We start from the raw sequence: 21,611 nt of genomic DNA, 5'->3' as shown, positions 1-21,611 counted from the left end.
GTGTTTTTTTCCACGCGGAAATGGTCCAAAAACACAATGGAATCCTTATGCAAGGTAATTCAATGACAATCCTGAAGTGTTGTGCACATGATCAGTAACTTTCTGTGCATATTTGCAGTGCATTTTTTCTGCAGCATGTCAATTCTTTTTGCATTTCAGCAGCGTTTCCGCACCCATTGATTTCAATTGAGTTAGTCAAATCCGCAGCAAAAGTGCAGGTATAAAAAGTTTGCAGATTTGCTGCGGATTTGATAAGTTTTTGCATTATTATTAATATTATACATTTTTATAGCGCCATTTATTCCATGGCGCTTTACATGTGAAAAGGGGCAAATATAGACAAGTACAATAAACATGAGCAATACAAGACACACATAAGTACCGAAGGAGAGAGGACCCTTCCCGCAAGGGCTCACAGTCTACAGGGGATGGGTGAGGATACACTAGGAGAGGGTAGAGCGGTCGTGCGGCGGTTCAGTAGCCTGAGGATCACTGCAGGTTGTAGGCTTGTCGGATGAGGTGGGTCTTCAGGTTCTTTTTGAAGGTTTCCATGGTAGGCGAAAGTTTGATGTGTTGGGGTAGAGAGTTCCAGAGTATGGGGGAAGCACGGGAGAAGTCTTGTATGCGGTTGTGGGAAGAAGAGATAAGAGAATAGAGAAGGAGATCTTGAGAGGATCGAAGGTTGCGTGTGGGTAAGTACCGGGAGACCATGTCACAGATGTATGGAGGAGACAGGTTGTGGATGGCTTTATATGTCATAGTTAGAGTTTTGAACTGGAGCCTCTGGACGATAGGAAGCCAGTGAAGGGCTTAGCAGAGAGAAGAGGGGAATAACGAGGAGACAGGTGAATTAGTCAGGCAGCAGAGTGTAGGATGGATTGGAGTGGTGCCAGAGTGCTAGAGGGGAGGCCAGAGAGTAGGAGGTTGCAGTAGTCGAGGCGGGAGATGATAAGGGCGTGCACTAGTGTTTTTGTGGCTGCATGGTCAAGGAATGCACGGATCCGGGAAATATTTTTGAGTTTGAGACGTTTTACTGTCTTTCTTTGGTGTTACTCGTGCTGCCATCTGTGTGACAGAGTGGGAAACACTGGCGCACTGGTTCTTATCAGCAGTAATGTTACCGCCAGTAAGACCATTGGTCAGAGCGCTGCGGGTCATGCTGTCAGATGTCAGCATGATCCCGCAGCTGTGACTGTCATTCATGGTAATGCTACTGCCGGTACTACCAGTCACAGCGCTGCGCAATCATGGTGGCAGATGTCAGCGTGAACCCGCAGCTGACTGTGACCCGCAGCGGTGACCTGCGGTAAAAAGCTTATGTGGGCTGATGAGACTACTGCTCCCATCAAGCTACATCTGCTGTCACTGATAACAGTGGCAGCAGGTGCCTCTGATGGGAGGTGTATTCTCATCTCCCCACACAAGCTTTTTACCGCAGGTCACCGCTGTGCTCACAGTTAAAAAAAAAAAGGTAAAATTAAATGCATATTCACATAAAAATAAAAACCCATTATATTCAGCTAACACCAAATCCCCGACACCCTTGTCTCCTAGAAATAATGTAAAATAATAAACCAACTTATACTCACCTGTCCTCTGTAGTCCACGTAATCCAGATTGTCCCACTGCGATCTCACGTGTAAAACAGTCACATCAGGGGATGTGACGCTGGACCCGGCCGCCGGCGATACACTGGCAGGAAATAATCGCTCCGGCAGTGTATCACTGAGCTGCCGTGAGAGTTCACCGGAGGTCATCAGCTCCGTTGCTCTATCTTATGGCACCACTGCGTGAGAACTTTGCCACGCAGCAGTGGTGCCATTAGGGAGATCACCGGAGCTGATGAACTCCGGTGACCTCTCTCACTGCAGCACAGTGATACACTGTGGGAGTGATTACCTCCTGTCAGTGTATCGCCAGCTGTCTTTGAGAGCAGTCACATCACTGATGTGACTGCTCTCAAGTGATCGTCGTGGTTCATTATAGATTATCTTCTCAGTGGATAGGTGAGGAATATTGTGGTTTATTTTATTTTTGTTGCAGGAGAGACGTTGGCTTCAGTGGATTAGGCGTTCGGTGAGTATGGTTTAGTTAGGATTATTAAAGGAGTCTGTGTCATTATTTCAAATAAAGGACTTTATTCTGGGTGTCTGTGTTTTTATACAATAACACTATGGGGTTACTAATGAATAGGTGTCTTATAGACGACTCCCCATTACTAATCTGCGGGCTTGATGTCACCCGACAATACAAAAGTGACATCAACCCCACAAATACAAATTGCCACCGCTATAGGGCAAGTGGGAAGAGCAAGGCTAAGCACCAGATTTGGCGCATCTTATAGATGCGTCTTTTCTGGGGTGGCTGAAAGCTGATGTTTTTAGTCTGGTAGTGGCAGATATCCGTGGCCCCTTCCTAGGCTAGGCTGTCTGCATAGCCATTGCTGGTTATTAATTATACCCAACTTCATTTTTTGGGGGGTCCCCATTTTAATAGCCAGTAAAGGCTAAGTATACAGCTGTGAGCTGATATTAATAGCCTGGGAAGCTCCATGGTATTACCTCCTTCCCAGGCTATAAACATCTGTCCCCAGCCATCGGCTTTCCCTCTGCTGGTTATTAAAATTATGCAGGCCCACACAATTTTTTTTTCATTTTTTTCTTTAAAATTAACTGTTGCTGCCTGGTTACAGAATATGTATGTTCGCTCTGTTAATGCTCCTACATAGGCTGGCGACAATGTGTGTGTTTGTGATTACTTATTGGATATGTAATGAGTGTGTCGGGCTGACACCTTTTCATTACTAAGCCTAGAGCTACATATCAATGACAGCTGCTGCATTAAGCCCATTACCCTGATACCACACTGGATCAGCATAAAAAAGGTGGTGTTGAGCCAAGAAATTACATCACAAAACTTTTTTTAAAATATCTTTATTTAGATCAAAAAAGCCTTCATTGATGTACAAAGTCACATGCGCGTTTTTGCGGCAGCGTTTTTCTTGCCAAGAGATGCAGAAACCTTGCAGAAATTTCTGCAAGCAAATACTCAACGTGCGCACATTGCCTTAGGGTTTTTCATCCATTCTGATGACTGAAAAAACGCATTAAATAAAAACATAAAAAACACACACAAAATGAGAAGTATTTCTGCTGCGTTTTTGCCAGCCTAGAGACATGTTTTTGATACAGAAATGTCTGCAGTTAATACTTAACATACCCCTTAATACACAGGATTTTATGGTATATGGCACACTGATGGAGACAGCAGAAGGGATGAAAACAGAGGACCATGGGACACACCAAGTGAACACCTTCCCCTAACTGCTGTCTCGTTGTCACCGATATCTGCATCCTCAGGATGAAAATAGCGGTAAATATAATGGTAGAAGGACGAAGCCGCTGACTCCTACTTCCATCATTCAGTGTGACTGAGACAGCAAATATCACTACATCGCGTCTGCTGTGCCAAGTCTCAGGCTGGTAAGAGGCCATGGATATCCCCCCCCCCCGCCTAAAAATAGCAACCTGCTGCTGCCCACAAAAGGCACATCTATTAGATGCGCCAATTCTAGCACTTTGCCTGGATCTTCCCTTTTGCCCTGTAGCGGTGGCAAGTGGGGTTCATATTTGTGGGGTTGATGTCACCTTTGTATTGTCTGATGAAATCAAGACCACAGGTTAGTAATGGAGAGGCATCTATAGGACACCTATCTATTATTAGTGACTAGTGGTGGAAACCACGTCTGGATCCCTACACACCAGCGCCTAAATAGGACCTGCAGTATTGACAGACCCATGTAAAAGAAAGTGCTCATTGCTATAACAAGCCAGCTGTACTACTTTCTACACTCTTGCATATAACAGGATTTTGGCTTTCCATGGGCATATCATACAGGCAACTCCATTATAAGTAAATATTTATTTTGCCTAAACAGTGAATTGGATATTTCTTTATATGAGACTATTACATAGAACCTCACCTTAATAGTGAGCTGGATGGCTCACCATCACAGTCCTCACAAAAGGAATTGACACATCCTTTACTACACTACCGCCTTACCTAATTATCTTAAGCAGTCGGACTGACGAAGGCCAGGTTGTTGGCCGAAACGTTTTTGCAGACTGCCTAAATAAAATTCTTCTCCAATCTCATGAATACTAGAAGTTGAGTGCCAAGTTATTTTCATTATCACCTTTCTATTATTAATCCTATAGTAATATTGTAAATAAACAAAGCCAGAATAAAGTATTTTATTTGAAATAAAAAGATGATAAACTTTTTCTTTTTTATTTAATAATAACAAACACAGTTATACTCACCTAATGCCTAATTCCACTGAATCCCTCGTCTCCTGTAATAAAACAAAAACAATAAAACTATAGGATTAGTAATAGATAGATGTCTTAAACATGTCTTTCCATTACTAATCCATGGGCTTGATGTCAACGTACAATACAAAGGTGACATCAACTCCACAAATATGAACCTCACTTGCCACCACTACAGGGTAAGTGGGAAGAGTCAGTCAAAGTGCCAGAATTGGCGCATCTAATAGATGTGCCTTTTCTGAGAAGGCTGTGGGCTGCTATTTTTAGGCTGGGGGGGCCAATATCCATGGCCCCTTACCAGCTGTCTGCTTTAGCAAGGCTGTTTCTTAAAAATGGGGGAGACCCCATGCCATTTTTTAAAATTATTTATTTAAACCAGCGTGGGGACCCCTCTATTCTTGATAACCAGCCTTGAAGTTGACAACTGTGGGTTGCAGCCCCCAGCTGTGATTTTTGTCTGGCTGGTTATCAAAAATACAGTGGAACCCACACTTTTTTATTAATTATTTATTTAGAGTGCAGGCGCCTGCTGATGAATACTCCCATCAACCGTCACCTGCTCTCAGTGTTATTAGCGGCAGAAGGAGGCTGATGGGAGTAGTAGCCAGTGACCAGGCTCACGCTGTCATTTGATAGCGTGGGAACCGCAGCGGTGTGACCGGCGGTAATGATTTAGCAGTGTTTGACGCACTGACCTGCACATGACAGAGCATCACACACCCAGTGTTCGAGGGGCTGAACCCGAACAGTAACACGGACTTCCTTTTGAAGTTCGTGTTCGGTGTCTGTGACCGAACAGTAGGTGTTCGGTATGGACGCCAAACTTTTACTCCTCAGAGTCGTCTATCTCTAGTCTTTACTTTTAATGTTGAAAATGGGTGGTTACAAATGTATGGTTTTAGGGTTTTTTCATTATCTTTTTTTAGATTTTTAAAAGCATTTATTCATTTATTTTTAGAACAGACACAAAACAGGTACACTAAAGTAGCATACTGTGCATTCCTGTTGCAAATAGGAGCAGGGGGACCACTTTAGTTCTGCTTGGAGCACTTTTTGTTGTAAAAATAAAGAATAAATGGAAACCAAGTGGGCACCACGTAAATGAATGGGCCCCTTGGTATCCTGTGCATTCCTGTTTCAAACAGAAGCAAATTCTGTTTATCTGTTCTGTTTGTTCTAAATGGAACAGACAAACGGAAAAGATTACCAGACGTGAACAGATCCTACAAATTAATAGAGATCAAGGAGGGATAGCGCTATAATGATGTTTGCTAAACTAGCTTTCATTTAAGAAAAAGTCAATAAAAAAAAAATCATACTTGTTGATGAATCACGCTTAAAATCGAAAACTGAAAGAGCGAGCACTGAATTTCTAAAGACATAAATGGAATATAAAATTGTCCTTTGTGTACAATGTGTTTTTGAGCTCATCAGTATAAATCAACTTGCCACTATCGGATTGAGTGATTAATTTATCAACACAATGAGACCCTGACACAATGAATCATTTTCTACTTTACAAAAACACATTTATAAATCATACAGAAATATGCAGGCACAGATTTTCTTCATGCACCTTAGTGATATTTTCTAAATTTCATATTATATACAACCATTCAGGGGCAGATTATAAATGCAAAAAGAAGCTTAGGGGGCTCATAAATAAAACTGCCATACACTGCAAAAATACCCTTGATCCCATGATTTTCTTCAGGCAAGTGAAACTAAGCAGTCTCTTCTATGAATGTTTTCTTTGCACTATTTATTCACAAGCTATGTTAAACATTATAGATGCATGCACAAAGGGAATGTGTCATCAGATTTTCGCTGTATAATCCAAGAACAGAATTATGTTGAGGCAGAGAGCCTGATTCTTGGGATGAATCAATTACTGGGCTGCTTGTTGTTTTAACAAAATCCCTTTATTTTCTGTCGCAGATTTAAATGTTCTCTGAATGCTGAGCTCTGTACAACCTTGATCACCCCACTGATTGAGAGCTTTCTGTATACAGTGTACCTTGACAGAAACAGGCAGGGTTATACAGAGCAGGAGGACTAAAGGCATGAGGCAACTAGTCCTTTAGTGATAATATCCTGCTGATAAAACACTGATCTTATTGGAACTGCAACAAGCAGCCCAGTAAGTCAAACATCACTGGAATCAAGGTCTTTGTACAATATGATGCTCTAAGATTACATAGCAAAAACCTGCTGTATTCCCGTTAAAGAGGACCTTTCACCTATTTTTTAATGTTGAACTGAACATACAATGCAATACTAGAATTAAATGTTTTCTTTTTGTTTTGTAGTTTGTCCCATCAGTGCAGAGATATTAGTTAAAGTATTTGGCACCTAATAATTTAATTTTCGTTAATACCATGTAGACATTATCATAGAGTTTTCACTTGGGTCATGGACTTCTTCCCCCTATATGAGGCTGACCAATCATAAGCAGGCAGCAATACTCAGAGGAAAGAAGAACACACCCCACCATAATTCCAATCTAATTTCATTCTAAGGTAATGAGGGCTTTTATCTTACATAGTGTACATCTGGTATTCATGGACCTTGGCCACAAGTACCTGCAAAGAATATGGCCGAGAATGCGCAGTTTCTGCATTTCAAGAGATGAGTTAAAGCCTAAAAATCCAGCAACCTCAAATTAGCCCATTGATTTCTATACAGCTGATAGCTGCTCACCTTCCTCCCTATTAGCTCCTGACAAGCTGTTCTTATCAGTCCTGTAGAATCACAGTCCCCTGGCACTCAGCATCATGATGAAAGTGCTGATGCAAATGCACTGTAATCGCTATCTGTAAATACTGTGATAAGAGTGTACACGTCTTGAACAAGCCACAGATAACTGAATATGATACAGAAGAACTTGTGCTGAGCTTTATAGTTCAACTAAAACTATAGCTCATACCCTGTGTAAGGAGACTAATGACTGTATCATTGTCGGGCTGGGTTGCCAAGGGCCCACCAGTAACATTGACTTTATAATATATAATAATAACCTGGGTAGTTTGGTTAATGAATGATGAGATCCTACTTTTTTCTGAACAGAGTTAATCAAGTGAATTATGTCAAGTACTGCCCATACAGTGGGGTTGGTGGTCGACATCTGCTCAAGGGCCCACTGGGGGATTCCCCTGTTACCCTATGGGCCAGTCCGAGCCTGGACGGTATAATCGATGGGAGGTATGTGTCGCAGAGATGACTGCTCCCTGCGATGCAACCCGGAAGTATTTTTGCTTTAGTGCATGTGAGAACTAAGATGATGTTTAGTGCACCTGGGACCAGGTAGCTATGAGATGGGCGGGTCTGGCTACCCACATACCTTACATCTAGGTGTGGTTACAGCCTACGTAATGGAGGCTGTTGTTGGCAAATGGTCTGTGGCTGGAGGTGTGGAGACCTCCATGGTCTATGTGCAGAGAAAGGGTGAAGTCCTGTCCTGTGAATGAGGCTCCAGACCGAACCCGAGTGCTGGACATTACTCCAGCCTGTGTCCTGTGTACCCACAGGCCTGAGGGAGCAGAATCCTGCCAGGACCTGTGTGAGGTCAGGGTCATGTGACCTGGCCATGTGAGTGACTGCTGGTGTCTTGGGAGAGCAGGAACTCCCACGCAGCTCTCAGAGGAGCTAGAGGACTGTGCTATGGACACTGATGCTGTGTTTTGCTTTTTCCTTTTTGTTGGTGCTTCTGGGTTTATGAAGCAAATAAACCCATATGGACATTGAACGGAACGTACCTCCTGTCACACCTGAGTGAGTACAAATCCCTACACCTGTCATATATTATGAAGTAAGGAAACTGCAGAATTGTAAATTGCTGAAGAGAAAACTTGAAAATACACATTTATTTCAACATTTATCAGGTCACTGTGTGAATTATTTATTTGTATGCTACAAGATTCCAGTTATTAATTGCTGCAAACTCTATATGTAACATTACATATTTTACTTAAAGAGTGACTGTTGTTTTAATTTTCTTTCATAAATCAAGCGCATATGTGAAAACAGGAAACTTTGTAAAATATGTTATAAATCTATTCTTTCTTCTCCTGGACTGATCATTCTTTGTATTGAAAAATCTTTTTATAGTGAATACAGGCTTTACCATTACTGAGATATGAGATGGCAGTTGGTGCTCAAAAAGTTCTATGGAAAACGAATTCTTTTTTCAGGAGAACTTACAGCAGAATATCTATGTCTGACTCTAAAGTGTGTAAGGTAGCGCTTGTCATTAAGGTAGGGGACACTCGCTAGGCAGCCAAATAACCAGGTCTGGCACGGGTTTTTCATATAACTCCAACAGTCCATGTGGTTTATTAGGCATCATAAACCATGAACAGCAACAGAAAGTTCATATAAAACAGCATAGCGTCCATGACAGAGCTCTCCTCTGTTATCCCTGTGGTCACACAGGCTTTGTTACGTCCAGTACACAGGCTCTCTAGCCTCACAGTTATATCCCCTCTCCGGGTTACCTCATGGCTGCTTCTCAGTGCAGAGGTTCATTCCCTCCAGGGAACTATCAGACACACGTCTCCATGTGCACTCAGGAAGGCAAACACGTCAGCCAGACGAGACCTTCCATACGGACCAACCAGGTCCAAGCATTCACTCATGTGACCTACCCTGGCCACCTCATATGGTCCGTAGCCATGCCCACCAGATCACATGGCTATGACCTCACAACAGGTCCTTCAACCATTCAAACACACACTTTACTATGGCGTTTTATACACCCGCCCCTAGGTGGGTTTGTAGGTGATTGATCCCACCCGTCTCATCAATCACCTGAAGGCTTCTCCCTAACACATTGGAACAAAAGATCAGCTCTGCTGATCAGCACATAATCAAGCCTTCATCCCAAGGCCACCCACCTTGGGATACATAACGGTCCTTTAGCACCCTGCACCTGTTACCACACTGGAGGTGCCTGTACACCCGTCCTGGGACACCCACACAGCGCCCCCTAGCGGACACAGTGTTCACTACACAAGTGGCATGTAAAAGTTTGGGCACCCATGATCAAAATTACTGTTATTGTGAGCAGTTAAGCAAGTTGAAGATGAAATCATCTCTAAAAGGGCTAACATTACATTTCCTTTGTATTTTAGGCCAAAAATATATAATATTATTTTTCGGATTATAAGAAGCTCCAGATTATAAGACGCACCCCAAATTTTGAACAGAAAAATAGGAAAAAACGTTTTTTTAATAAAATGGTGGTGCTTCTTATAATCCATGCGTCTTATTGCTTACTGGGGGTGGTGGCTGCGGTGAAGCGGGGTCCCAGGGTCGCTGCTGGAGGAGGCAAGAGTGGAGCGTTGCTGCAGGTCGCAGGCAAGGATGAGGGGGTGTTCCGATGTCCGGCACTCCGCTGCGGGTGAGATCTCATCTCCCGAGATCTCAGTTCCGAGATTACCATCTGCACATGCGCTACCTCCCGGCGGCAATTTTCCCGGATCCACCGCACAGGAAACCATGGAAGAAATGCAGGGGGCTTTGGCCTTTCACAAAATGGCGGCAGAGCCCCCCCGCAGCATCGGGGACACAGCGCAGCACCGCACCGCCACCTGGGACACAGCGCAGCACTGCACCGCCACCGGGGACACAGCGCAGCACCGCATTGCCACTGGGGACACAGAGCAGCAGTGGAACCGGGACACCCGCAGCGTTGCACCAATAAGGTATATTTACATTATAAGACGCACCCCCATTTTCCCCACCAAATTAGGGGGGAAAAAGTGAGTCTTATAATCCGTAAAATATGGTATACTGCATATAGTTATTTTTTACATTTTAAAATTACAAAAAGTAAAATCGTCCAATGCAAAAGTATGGGCACCCTTGGAGACTTGTGTGCTTAGATAACTTTTACCAAAGTTTCAGACCTTAATTAACCTGTTAGGTATATTGCTTGTTCCTTATCAGCCTGAGTTCACACTCGGCATTGTTGCTGCATTCTTTTATGCATTGTTTTATGCTAATTTTCAGCTGTTTTTTACAGTACCAGCAAAGACATCAGAAATCTCATGCACACACATTGTTTGTTTTTTTTTGTCATCAGTATTTTGTGCTTTGCATGGTTTTATCGACATAGAGCATGTCACTTCTTTCAGCATTTTTTCATTGTTTTTCACCCATTGACTCAATGGGTGATAAAAAAACGCTGGAAAAAACGCACCAAAAACACAGGTATCATGTTTTGCAGCGTTTTTTGTGCCAAAACCTCATCACGGAATAGGAGGTTTTTCAATACTAAAGTTTGTCAGAATGCACAAAACACAAATCTAGCATGCCAAAACTATCAAAAACGCAGTGAAAAACGCAAAAAAAAAAAGGAAAACATGCCTTTTATCTACAGCTTCTTTCCTGCCCAGAGATCAGGTTTTGCTGCAGAATAAAAGTTGAAAAAAATGCCTAGTGTGAACTTACCCTCATCGTAAGGAAACAACAAGTGATGCAAATTTTCCAGCTTTATAAAAACCCAGCCTTCTCTAACCTTGTGCCAAAAAACAGTGGGTTCTTCTAAGCAGCTGTTTAACACTGTGAAAATGTTGGAGGCCCCAAAGCAGGAGAAGGCTATAAGAAGATAGCAAAGCATTTTCAAGTTGCCCTTTCTTCAGTTTGAAATGTACAGTCATATGTTAAAGTTTGGGCACCTCTATTAATGTTAACCTTTTTTCTTTATAACAATTTTGGTTTTTGCAACAGCTATTTCAGTTTCATATATCTAATAACTGATGGACTCAGTTATATTTCTGGATTCAAATGAGGTTTATTGTACTAACAGAAAATGTGCAATCTGCATTTAAACAAAATTTCACCGGTGCAAAAGTATGGGCACCCTTATCATTTTCTTGATTTGAACACTCCTAACTACTTTTTACTGACTTCCTGAAGCACTAAATTGGTTTTGTAACCTCATTGAGCTTTGAACTTCATAGCCAGGTGTATCAAATCATGAGAAAAGGTATTTAAGGTGGCCACTTGCAAGTAGTTCTCCTATTTGATTCTCCTATGAAGAGTGGCATCATGGGCTCCTCAAAACAACTCTCAAATGATCTGAAAACAAAGATTATTCAACATAGCTTTTCAGGGGAAGGATACAAAAAGTTGTCTCAGAGATTTAACCTGTCAGTTTCCACTGTGAGGAACATAGTAAGGAAATGGAAGAACACAGGTACAGTTCTTGATAAGCCCAGAAGTGGCAGGCCAAGAAAAATATCAGAAAGGCAGAGAAGAAGAATGGTGAGAACAGTCAAGGACAATCCACAGACCACCTCCAAAGACCTGCAGCATCATCTTGCTGCAGATGGTGTCACTGTGCATCGGTCAACAATACAGCGCACTTTGCACCAGGAGAAGCTGTATGGGAGAGTGATGCGAAAGAAGCCGTTTCTGCAAGCACGCCACAAACCGAGTCGCCTGAGGTATGCAAAAGCACATTTGGACAAGCCAGATACATTTTGGAAGAAGGTCCTGTGGACTGATGAAACAAAGATTAAGTTGTTTGGTCATACAAAAAGGTGTTATGCATGGAGGCTAAAAAACACAGCATTCCAAGAAAAACACTTGCTACCCACAGTAAAATTTGGTGGAGGTTCCATCATGCTTTGGGGCTGTGTGGCCAATGCCGGCACCGGGAATCTTGTTAAAGTTCAGGGTCGCATGGATTCAATTCATTATCAGCAGATTCTTGACAATAATGTGCAAGAATCAGTGACGAAGTTGAAGTTACGCAGGGGATGGATATTTCAGCAAGACAATGATCCAAAACACCGCTCCAAATCTACTCAGGCATTCATGCAGAGGAACAATTACAATGTTCTGGAATGGCCATCCCAGTCCCCAGACCTGAATATCATTGAACATCTGTGGGATGATTTGAAGCGGGCTGTCCATGCTCGGCGACCATCAAACTTAACTGAACTGGAATTGTTTTGTAAACAGGAATGGTCACAAATACCATCATCCAGGATCTCATTAATAGCTACAGGAAGCGACTAGAGGCTGTTATTTTTGCAAAAGGAGGCTCTACGAAATATTAATGTCACTTTTATGTTGAGGTGCCCATACTTTTGCACCGGTCAAATTTTGTTTAAATGCAGATTGCACATTTTCTGTTAGTACAATAAACCTCATTTGAATCCAGAAATATAACTGAGTCCATCAATTATTAGATATATGAAACTGAAATAGCTGTTGCAAAAACCGAAATTGTTATAAAGAAAAAAGGTTAACATTAATAGGGGTGCCCAAACTTTAACATATGACTGTAATTAAAAAATGGCAGTTAACAGGAGCAGTAGAGGTCAAGATAAAGTTTGAAAAACGCAAAAATTCCGTGAGAGCTACTTGTAGGATTGCAAGAGAGGCAAATCTGATCCCCCTCCCCCCCCCAAGAACCCCCAAAAGAAAGATTTAGCAGACTCTGGAGATGTGGTACATTGTTCTACTGTTCAGAGACACCGGTACAAATATGACCTCTCCTGGGTCCTCACCATAAAATTCAGCTTGAGATGTATGCAAAAGAACATCTAAACAAGCTTGAAGCATTTTGTAAACAAGTCCTGTGGACCGATGAGGTCACAATAGAACTCTTTGGCCACAATGATCAAAGGCATATGTGGAGAAAAAAGGAATCCCTCCTTTTGACATGGGCTCCGGCGCTGAGCCCACATCTTTCCCAGCACGTCGACTGTTTTGAAAGATAAAAAAAATATCATCACCTACTAGTGGATGTTTGGGTTCGGCTGAATATTTTAAAAAACTTCGGTTAGGGTACCAGAATGGTACTCAGACTCAAACCCGGACTCCATTCAAATGAATGGGGGGGCCCGAACATCCTGTGTTTCCCACGGTGTCATCTGTATGACAGCGCGGAAAACACAGGCTCTGATCAACTGTAAGCTCTTTACTGCTGATCAGAGCGCTGCGGTTCACACGCTGTCACACAGATGACAGTGTGTTAGCCAGCAGCTCTGATCGGCGGTAAAAAGATTACTGTGCAGTAAAGAAATAAATAAAATAAAAAATAGTATGAGGTCTCTTCTATTTTTGACAACCAGGGCAGGTAAAGCTGACAGCTCCCAGGCGTCATTCATAGTCCCTGAAGATTCATTTTTAAGGGGTGTCATATTATGGCTCCATTGAAACTGGGACACATATAGGGCTATTACACAGCTACTTTCTATTTGACACAAAAAGAGTTACTTTTAAAATAAAACTACATTAAATAATAAAATAATCATTTTTCCATTATATAATAAAAATATACCAACTTCCAACTGTAATGAAATATGTCCTCTATAGTGTGTGTACATTATACTGTATATGTGTGTGTATGTTTGTATGTGCTCTGTGTATATACAGATAAATGTGCTCTCTGCATACATATGTATGTGCTGTGTACATGTGTGCGCTGTGTGTATGTATGTGCTCTTTGTATATATCATAGATGTAAACATGTCAGCACTCAACCAACAAATGAAAAAAAAATATGCTTATTATCTGGGTAATTGAATTGTTCTTGGCAGCACACTGCCCTTGTGAACAGATGTGGTGCTGATAAGATATGTATGGGGAGAGAATGCTCTATTAGAGATCATTCTGTCCCCGTCATTCTTCATCAGCCGGCATAAAGTGGCCAGTAAACAAGAGTTAAATGACATCAATATAGTGGATCACGCAGGTATAACAGTCTGAAATCACCATGTGTGAATGCTCCTTAAATGTTTCTGTGTGATGGTGCAATATGTTAGCATTTGGGGCCCCACTTTGTCTAAAACCGGCCCCCTACAGATACCCATTGACTTTAATGGCTGAGTTTGTAAAACTGATGAGAATAGGACAAACTCTGGGTGTCACTGATCGGAGTTGTGGATCCATTTGTAAAACTGATGTGTGTATGGATTAGGCCAGGGTCAGACTTGCGAGAAACTCGCACGAGTCACTTTCTATGCAGCCGCACACTCCGGTCACGAGTGCCGGCGGCAGTGCCGGGTATTGAGATGCGAGACTCGTGCGAGTTTCTCGCAAGTCTGACTCCAGCTTTAATGAAACTCTATACGTCAGGGTGCTGTCTAAGAAAAAAACAAATGTGTGAATGGAGCCCAAGAGCAAGAAACAAATGATGCTCACATATTCATGTTCACATTTTCATGAACATCATAAGCACAGCTCTTTAATAGAGTATACCACTGGAAGATAAAAAGAAAATCAGTACCTTCCCAAATTAGGACTCCAGCTTCTTTTTTGATAAACTTGAACCAAAATTTGTCAGTGCACGGCTCTTCCAACAGTACCTCCCCCACCCAGAGAGATGGCTCAATGGTAGATAGAGGACATCGGGTGGGCTTCATTGGTACAGCAAACTGAGGGTCCCAGGCTCCCATCTCTGCTCTTGATCCAAGCACCAAGAGTTCAGTGTCTGTGTGACTGAGAGTAATGACTACACCAAATCTGAACAGCATCGGCTTCATGGTCACTACAAAAGATAAAATCATTAATACATGGAATGATTAGAATTGTTTTTATTTAGCTTTTATTAAGCACATTTACATTTAACATTCTAAAATGGATCAAATATTGAAACACTAAATGAAAAATGTCTTTGCTAAAGGGGTTTTCCAAGTTTTTAACATATAGCCCATGTGCATCCTCACTGACTAGCTGAAGAGTTCACAGCCTGACCACAAGGAGAGAAGATCAGATCGGTAGGTGAGAATGCGCTGTTTATTATCTTGATAGCCCAATCCAAGAAAAAACAGATGGCACTTACCGGTAAAATCCAATACTTTATTTCATCAATAAAACATAACTGTCGGGAGAACAGGCGCGGGAGTGCAGAAGACGACAGCCGTTTTGCACTGGGGTTGTGCTTCTATGGGTCACCAGGGGCCAGAAGACCTCAGTGTCTGGATTCACGAATTCCTGCACTGGTTAGAAGTACTTCACTATCATATTAAACAGTGAAGGTTTTTTCCTTGCTAGCAGTGCAAAGGTTAATCTGTTAAGTTGAAGCTCCTGGAACTTCCCTGCTTGGATTGTCTCAGATGTTCAGTGTTGGCCACTCCCCTCTGCTATATATGCACGCCTCTGGCACTTAGGAATTGCCAATGTTAGTTCCTACTGCCTGGTTCTGGAAGTGTAGTTTGTTCAGGAAATTGTGGCTTGGAAATTTGACTGTGTGCACATTCACATGCTCTCCCATTTGGTTTCTCATTCCTTTAACTCTCTTGGGTCCCACTCTGTTGTTTGGTGTGTAAATTTTGTATAGTTGGTATTTTTATTTATTACTGTCCGTCTTCCCTTGTTTGTCTGGTTAGTGTGTTCCTATACACATCAGCTTTCCACTACCCTGGGTGGAGGAGGGGACAGTTCAGTGTTGATATAGTAGCATAGCATTTTGTACAGTGCAGTCCTAAGGGTGTTGGATACCATTACATGGTACCTCTCATGGCTTTTCATAAAATGTACATATCAGGAACTTGTCTGGTGCATGCGCCAAACAGAAAAAAATTACAACCTGAAAAAAACATACTAAGAATGCACAGTATTCCTATGAAACTGGGCTGTGCCACAAAATGAAAAGTACATTGCTGACTAGACATGTTTAAGATCAGGGGTGTACAATCTTTTTAAATTCAGGAGCCACATTGTCCGATTGTACCACTTCTAAAGGCTGCAAGGGTATTACTGTAAGGCCTCATTCAAACGCTTGTTTTTCCAAAAAAAACCAGACTGGTTATTTTGACAAAACTTTGACCAGAATGTGATCCAAGTGTCATCAGTTTTTCTCATATGAGAGGGAAAAAAGTTTCTCCACATTCTCCTATGAGACAGGCCGTGAAAATCAGATTGAACTTGGATGTCATCTGAGTGTGGTCTGATTTTTTCACAGACCCATTGGCTTGCATTGCCGTTTTTGATCAGAGCCTCGGATCAAAATCGGACCAAGAAAGATCATGACATTTGGTCCCCAAAAATCAGGGAAATGTGTATTGCCTCAAAGACTATTGCAGGTACAAGCGCTATCAGTGAAAAACACGTGAAAATCGGACGTCTGAATCAGGCCTTGGAAAGCGAGAAGGGGTTCCAACATGGAAACAATCGAGTGTTTTACAGCTTGTATAGACTATACTCAACACTGAAACTGCGACACCAAGAAAGAAATGACAAGGAATTCTGTAATTCACAGGATGGTTAGACATCTGAATGATATGCAAAGGATGAAAAAATAGAAACAACATTTTCAAGGCATCTTGATTTATTCAGTATCGAGCATAAGCGCTACAGTGCTGTGCAAATTAATTGGGACAAAGCATTTTTTTAAGCAAAATCGTAAGTTGGTTACCAGTCAGTGATTCAAACCAGTTTTAACTGCTTTGATCAGGTTGTGAGTGTCTGTTCAAAGCAGTTAAAACTGGTTTGAATCACTGACTGGTAACCAACTTACGATTTTACTTAAAAAAATGCTTTGTCCCAATTAATATGCACAGCACTGTACATGCAGAAATACATGCGTTTGCACACCTTAGCATGATATCAGAGAGGTTATTAATGGTTGTCTTAGGAATGTTCTGCCACACTGAATGCACTTGGGCAAACAAATCATCAAAATCTGCTTCTGGCAGCTACCTTAAAAATTTGCTGATTGATGATATCCCAGATGTGCTCAATTGGAGACAAGTCCAGAAACAATGAAGGCCAAGTTAGCATATGTAGGCCACACAGGCATGTTCACAGCAACACGAGCAATATGCGGCCTGACATTGTCATATTGAAAAACGGCTCTTGGGACACTTTGGAGAAATGGGCATATTACATTAGGCCACCCCATACCATAATCTCAGCAGTAGGATCAGTGTGGCGTTTCTTTACTGCGCTTTTGAACGCATTTTTTTACCAGCATTTTTATCACATTTTTGTCTCTTGTTCATGTGTCACGTTTCAAATAAGGTTGTTTTGTTTTTGATATTTCCTGGGATTTGGCTTTGACAAAACTTTATTGATACAGTCATGTGTGGATTACATGTGGTGTTTATCTGCGTGGTGCAAATTTCAAACAAGCACCGCAGGTCAGTTCATGCTGAGCAAGAAGAAAGCACAGGGGGCAGGAGATTTCTATGAATCCCCACTTTGCTGGAACTCTAAGATGCTGCATTTTTGTCAAAATTAAACTAATGTCAAAACCACTGGCAACAAAAGTGAGTACACCCCTAAGTGAAAATAGCCAATGAGCCATTTTCCCTCCCCGGTGTCATTCGACTCATTAGTGTAACACAGTCTCAGGTGTGAATGGGGATCAAGTGTGGTAAATTTGGTGTCATCGCTCTCACACTCCGTCATACTGGTCACTGGAAGTTCAACATAGCATCTCATGGTAAAGAACGCTCTGAGGATATTAAGGGTGTGTGCACACGCTGCGGATTGTCCTGCAGATTTTTCCGGGCGGATTTGTCAAAAACCGCAGGTAAATCCGCAGGTCGAAAGACCTGCAGTTTATCTGCAGTTTTTCTGTGGTTTAGCCTGCGGGTTTCCCCTGTGGTTTGACACCTGTCATGGAGCAGGTGCCAAACAGCAGCGGCATCCGCACAAAGAATTGACATGCTGCAGTTTTGAAACTGCGGAAAAATCAGCACGGAAAAATCCGCAGTGTCTGCACTGCGGTTTTCATTTTTCATTGATTTTAATGGTACTGTACACCGCAGCAGAATCCACAGCGTGTGCACACACCCTTAAAAGAGAATTGTTGCTCTACATAAAGATGGCCAAGGCTAGGGATGCACAACTCCAGTCCTCAACCTCAAGGGCCACCAATATGCATGTTTTCACGATTTTCTTAACATTGCACAAGGTGTTGGAATAATCACCTGTGCATGTGATTAAATTATCACCTCTGCAATACTGAGAAAATCCTGAAAACAGGCACCGTTGGTGGTCCTTGAAGTTGAGGACTGGAGTTATGCACCCTGACCTAGGCTATAATAAAATTACCAACACCCTGACACTGAGCTGCAGCACTGTGGTCAAGACCATACAGCGGTGTAACAAGTCAGGTTCCACTCAGAACAGGACTCACAATGGTCAACCACAGAAGTTGAGCGCACGTGCTCAGCATCATAGCCAGAGGATATCTTTCCAAAATACACAAATGAGTGCTGTCAGGGTTCCCGCAGAGGTTAAAGGGGTGGGGGGTCAGCCTGTCAGTTCTCAGACCATACGCCGTACACTGCATCAATTTGGTCTGCATGACTGTTGTCCCAGAAAGAAGCCTCTTCTAAAGATGATGATGAAGCTGCAAACACTGTGTTGAACACAAGTAGACTAAGGACATGGATTACTGGAACCATGTCATGTGGTCTAATGAGACTAAAATAAACTTATTTAGTTCAGATGCCAGCAACAACGAGTACAAAGACAATTGTGTTTTAACCTAGTCAAGCATGATGGTGGAAGTGTCATGGTTTGGGGTGGCATGAGTGCATCCGGCTGTGGGTAGCTACAGTTCAATGAGGGAACCATGAATGTCAATATTCTGTGACATACTGTCATGCTGTGATGGTGTTCCGTAAGGAAGGGGGGCTTCAAACTGTCCCTGGAACTGAGACCCTAACTATCCCTGTCCCGGGGATAATCTTAAAGGTAAAGAGGCCCGAGTCTCCGACCTTCCTCAGCTCCTGTTAAACACTCCCCACCCCACGAGGAATGGGACAGAAACGTAGGGTAAACAGGACAAAAGTGAGGGGTGTACTCACTTTTGTGATATACTGTAGCTCTTCCAAAAGACAATTCCAGCAATACCTTTGTATGACCAGTCTGTTACTGAGAATTCAGTGTTTGCTTTGATACGTAAATGAGCCTGTAGGATCTGAATCCTCCGTCACTCCAGCTCTACTCCCCTCCCAGCGCCTCCAGGCGTGTTTGATTGTGAAACGCTCCAGCAATTCAGAAAAAAAACATAATTTAAAAGCTGACTGAACAGAACCGCATGGGAGACCAATCCTCAGTGTGTTCTCCCCGCCCGCTCCTACTGGAGTGACAGGTCATGCAGCCCATGGATCAGGCACCATGGATCAGCTGGCAGGTTTCATTTAATCCTTCTAAGGCCGGGGTCACACTTGCAACTGCAGCACGAGTCTCTCGCATCAATACCCGGCTCTGCCGCCAGAACTTGGCCCGGAGCGCTCATCTGCATAGGAAGACATGCAGCCGCACAGTCCGGTCCTGAGTATTGATGCGCAAGTTTCTCGCATCACACTTGCGTGACCCCGGCCTAATATCGCTTCTAGGAAAAAATGGAAAATGTGATCATGGGGAAAATGGCCTGGGATTCAACTGGTTAAAGCTGGAAAGTTTGATTTCACATTTGCATCTTTTTTTTGCATAAATTTTTTTTCTTTCTTGTCCATTAAAAAGGAACGAATCCTGGAGATGTGAGCGCGGCCTTCGTCCCCAAGAATGACCCAGGCACCTTATTCCAGCAGTGGAATACATGCGCATACAGAACAGTGGCAGCGTTTTCCTGCTGCTGGCAGTCACTTATGTTTTATCACCGCAAACACAGTTGCTCACGTCTAAAAAAACTGAGTTTTTTTTTACGTCTCCATTATTGTACATGGAGAACATATGTGCACTGCTGAGCGTCCACCATGAGTGACCTCAGTGACAGCCCGGGACACACAGCGCTGTGTACGTGTCGGGGTACATGTGTCAGTGTTGGAGCGCCTCCCTGTGGTAACACCAATAATTACATGCAGGTGGACGTGCAGTAGGCGCGCACAAAGGCCGCATGTGAGCAGGTGGCGGCCGCTGTACCTGTGTGCGGGGCTTAGGCCTGTACTGTGCACCGAGGCTGGGGACCGCGGCTCCGCCCACGTCTGACGGCCTCATGCGCCGAGTATGGGGAGAAGCGCTGCGGGCAGAGTGGAGCCGCCGCTACAAGACTTGTGCCCGGACTCCCCAACCTCATGCGCACGTTGGCAACCAGAGCTAGGCGGTGTAGATATAGCGCACTACCATGGTCGATCCAGCAGAGGGCGCTCCTCAGCTGACGGCTTGTCGCTGCGGAGCTGCTCGTCTCTATTATCCCCGTGTGATGCCCTCACAGCGGCCACTATCCGGTGCTCTGCACACCGGGAACGGACACTCGGCTCAGCTCGTGGTATCAGTGCAGATATTAACCCCTTCCCGTGCAGTTTCCACCTTTACACGTTTCCTCCCCTTCTTTCTTAAGCCATAACTTGTGTTTTTCTTTCTCCGCTGTATGTATGAGGTTTTGTTTTTTCTTCAAGACCAGTTGACACCATTTCCTTCCCCATTTAATGGGCTGAGAAGCGGAAAAATCCTCACGGGTGAAATGGCAAAGAAGAAAAGGACGCAGAATTTCGTTTTGACGTCACATGATTTCTCTAGCGGCCGATCGTTGTATTTGTACAGCGCCGCTGTCGCCGAATCACACTGTTCCCATGGCAATAGGCTGATTGTCATTGTGAAGCTTCAGGGCTCGTGCGGCCCTCCGCATTTACGGTGCAAATGCAATCCAATGCAAGTGGGAAGAGCCGGGCAAAGTGTCAGAATTAGCGCATCTAGTAGATGTGACTTTTCTGGGCGCCTGCGGGATGCTATTTTTAGGCCAGGGGGCCAATATCCATAGCCCAATACCAACCCCAAGCTGTCTGCTTTATCTAGGCTGGTTGTCAAAAATGAGGGGGACCCCATTCCGATTTTTAAAATTATTTAACCCCTTCTTGACCAAGCCTATTTTTACCTTAACGACCAGGCCATTTTTTGCAATTCTGACCAGTGTCCCTTTATGAGGTAATAACTCAGGAACGCTTCAACACATCCTAGCGATTCTGAGATTGTTTTTTTTGTGACATATTGGGCATCACGTTAGTGGTAAATTTAGGTCGATAATTTTGGCGTTTATTTGTGAAAAAATCAGAAATTTGGTGAAAATTTCGCAATTTTCAAATTCGGAATTTTTATTCTGTTAAACCAGAGTTATGTGACACAAAATAGTTAATAAATAACATTTCTCATATGTCTACATCAGCACAATTTTGGAAACAATTTTTTTTTGTTAGGAAGTTATAAGGGTTAAAAGTTGACCAGCGATTTCTCACATTTACGACATTTTCAAAACCATTTTTTTAGGGACCACCTCACATTTTAAGTCATTTTGAGGGGTCTATATGGCAGAAAATACCCAAAATTGACACAATTCTAAAAACTGCACCCCTCAAGGTATTCAAACCC

The 21,611-nt window shown here is 43.0% G+C and overlaps 1 protein-coding gene across 4 annotated transcripts in view; it reads right to left on the bottom strand.

The window, feature by feature from the left end:
• The window catches only part of EPM2A (EPM2A glucan phosphatase, laforin), a 183,675-nt gene extending 163,281 nt beyond the window's left edge, over positions 1–20,394 (bottom strand). The window contains exons 1-2 of one of the 4 annotated variants that reach the window (XM_073557620.1): positions 20,169–20,394; positions 14,575–14,835 (exon numbers count right to left, since the gene is read on the bottom strand). In XM_073557620.1, the coding sequence (XP_073413721.1) occupies positions 14,575–14,830 (256 nt within the window). In that variant the 5' untranslated portion in view covers positions 14,831–14,835; positions 20,169–20,394. Of the gene's footprint in view, positions 1–14,574; positions 14,836–19,108; positions 19,572–20,168 lie in introns of those variants that run through there. The other 3 variants (XM_073557622.1, XM_073557619.1, XM_073557621.1) reach the window with 3 other exon arrangements.
• Positions 20,395–21,611: the final 1,217 nt, after the last annotated feature.

The sequence above is a fragment of the Dendrobates tinctorius genome, unplaced genomic scaffold, assembly GCF_039654945.1.
Source record: "Dendrobates tinctorius isolate UK_male_01 unplaced genomic scaffold, ASM3965494v1 ptg000250l, whole genome shotgun sequence".
Taxonomy (NCBI): domain Eukaryota; kingdom Metazoa; phylum Chordata; class Amphibia; order Anura; family Dendrobatidae; genus Dendrobates; species Dendrobates tinctorius.
The sequence above is the reverse complement of the archived record's forward strand: the minus strand, read 5'-3'. Positions and strand labels throughout refer to the sequence as shown.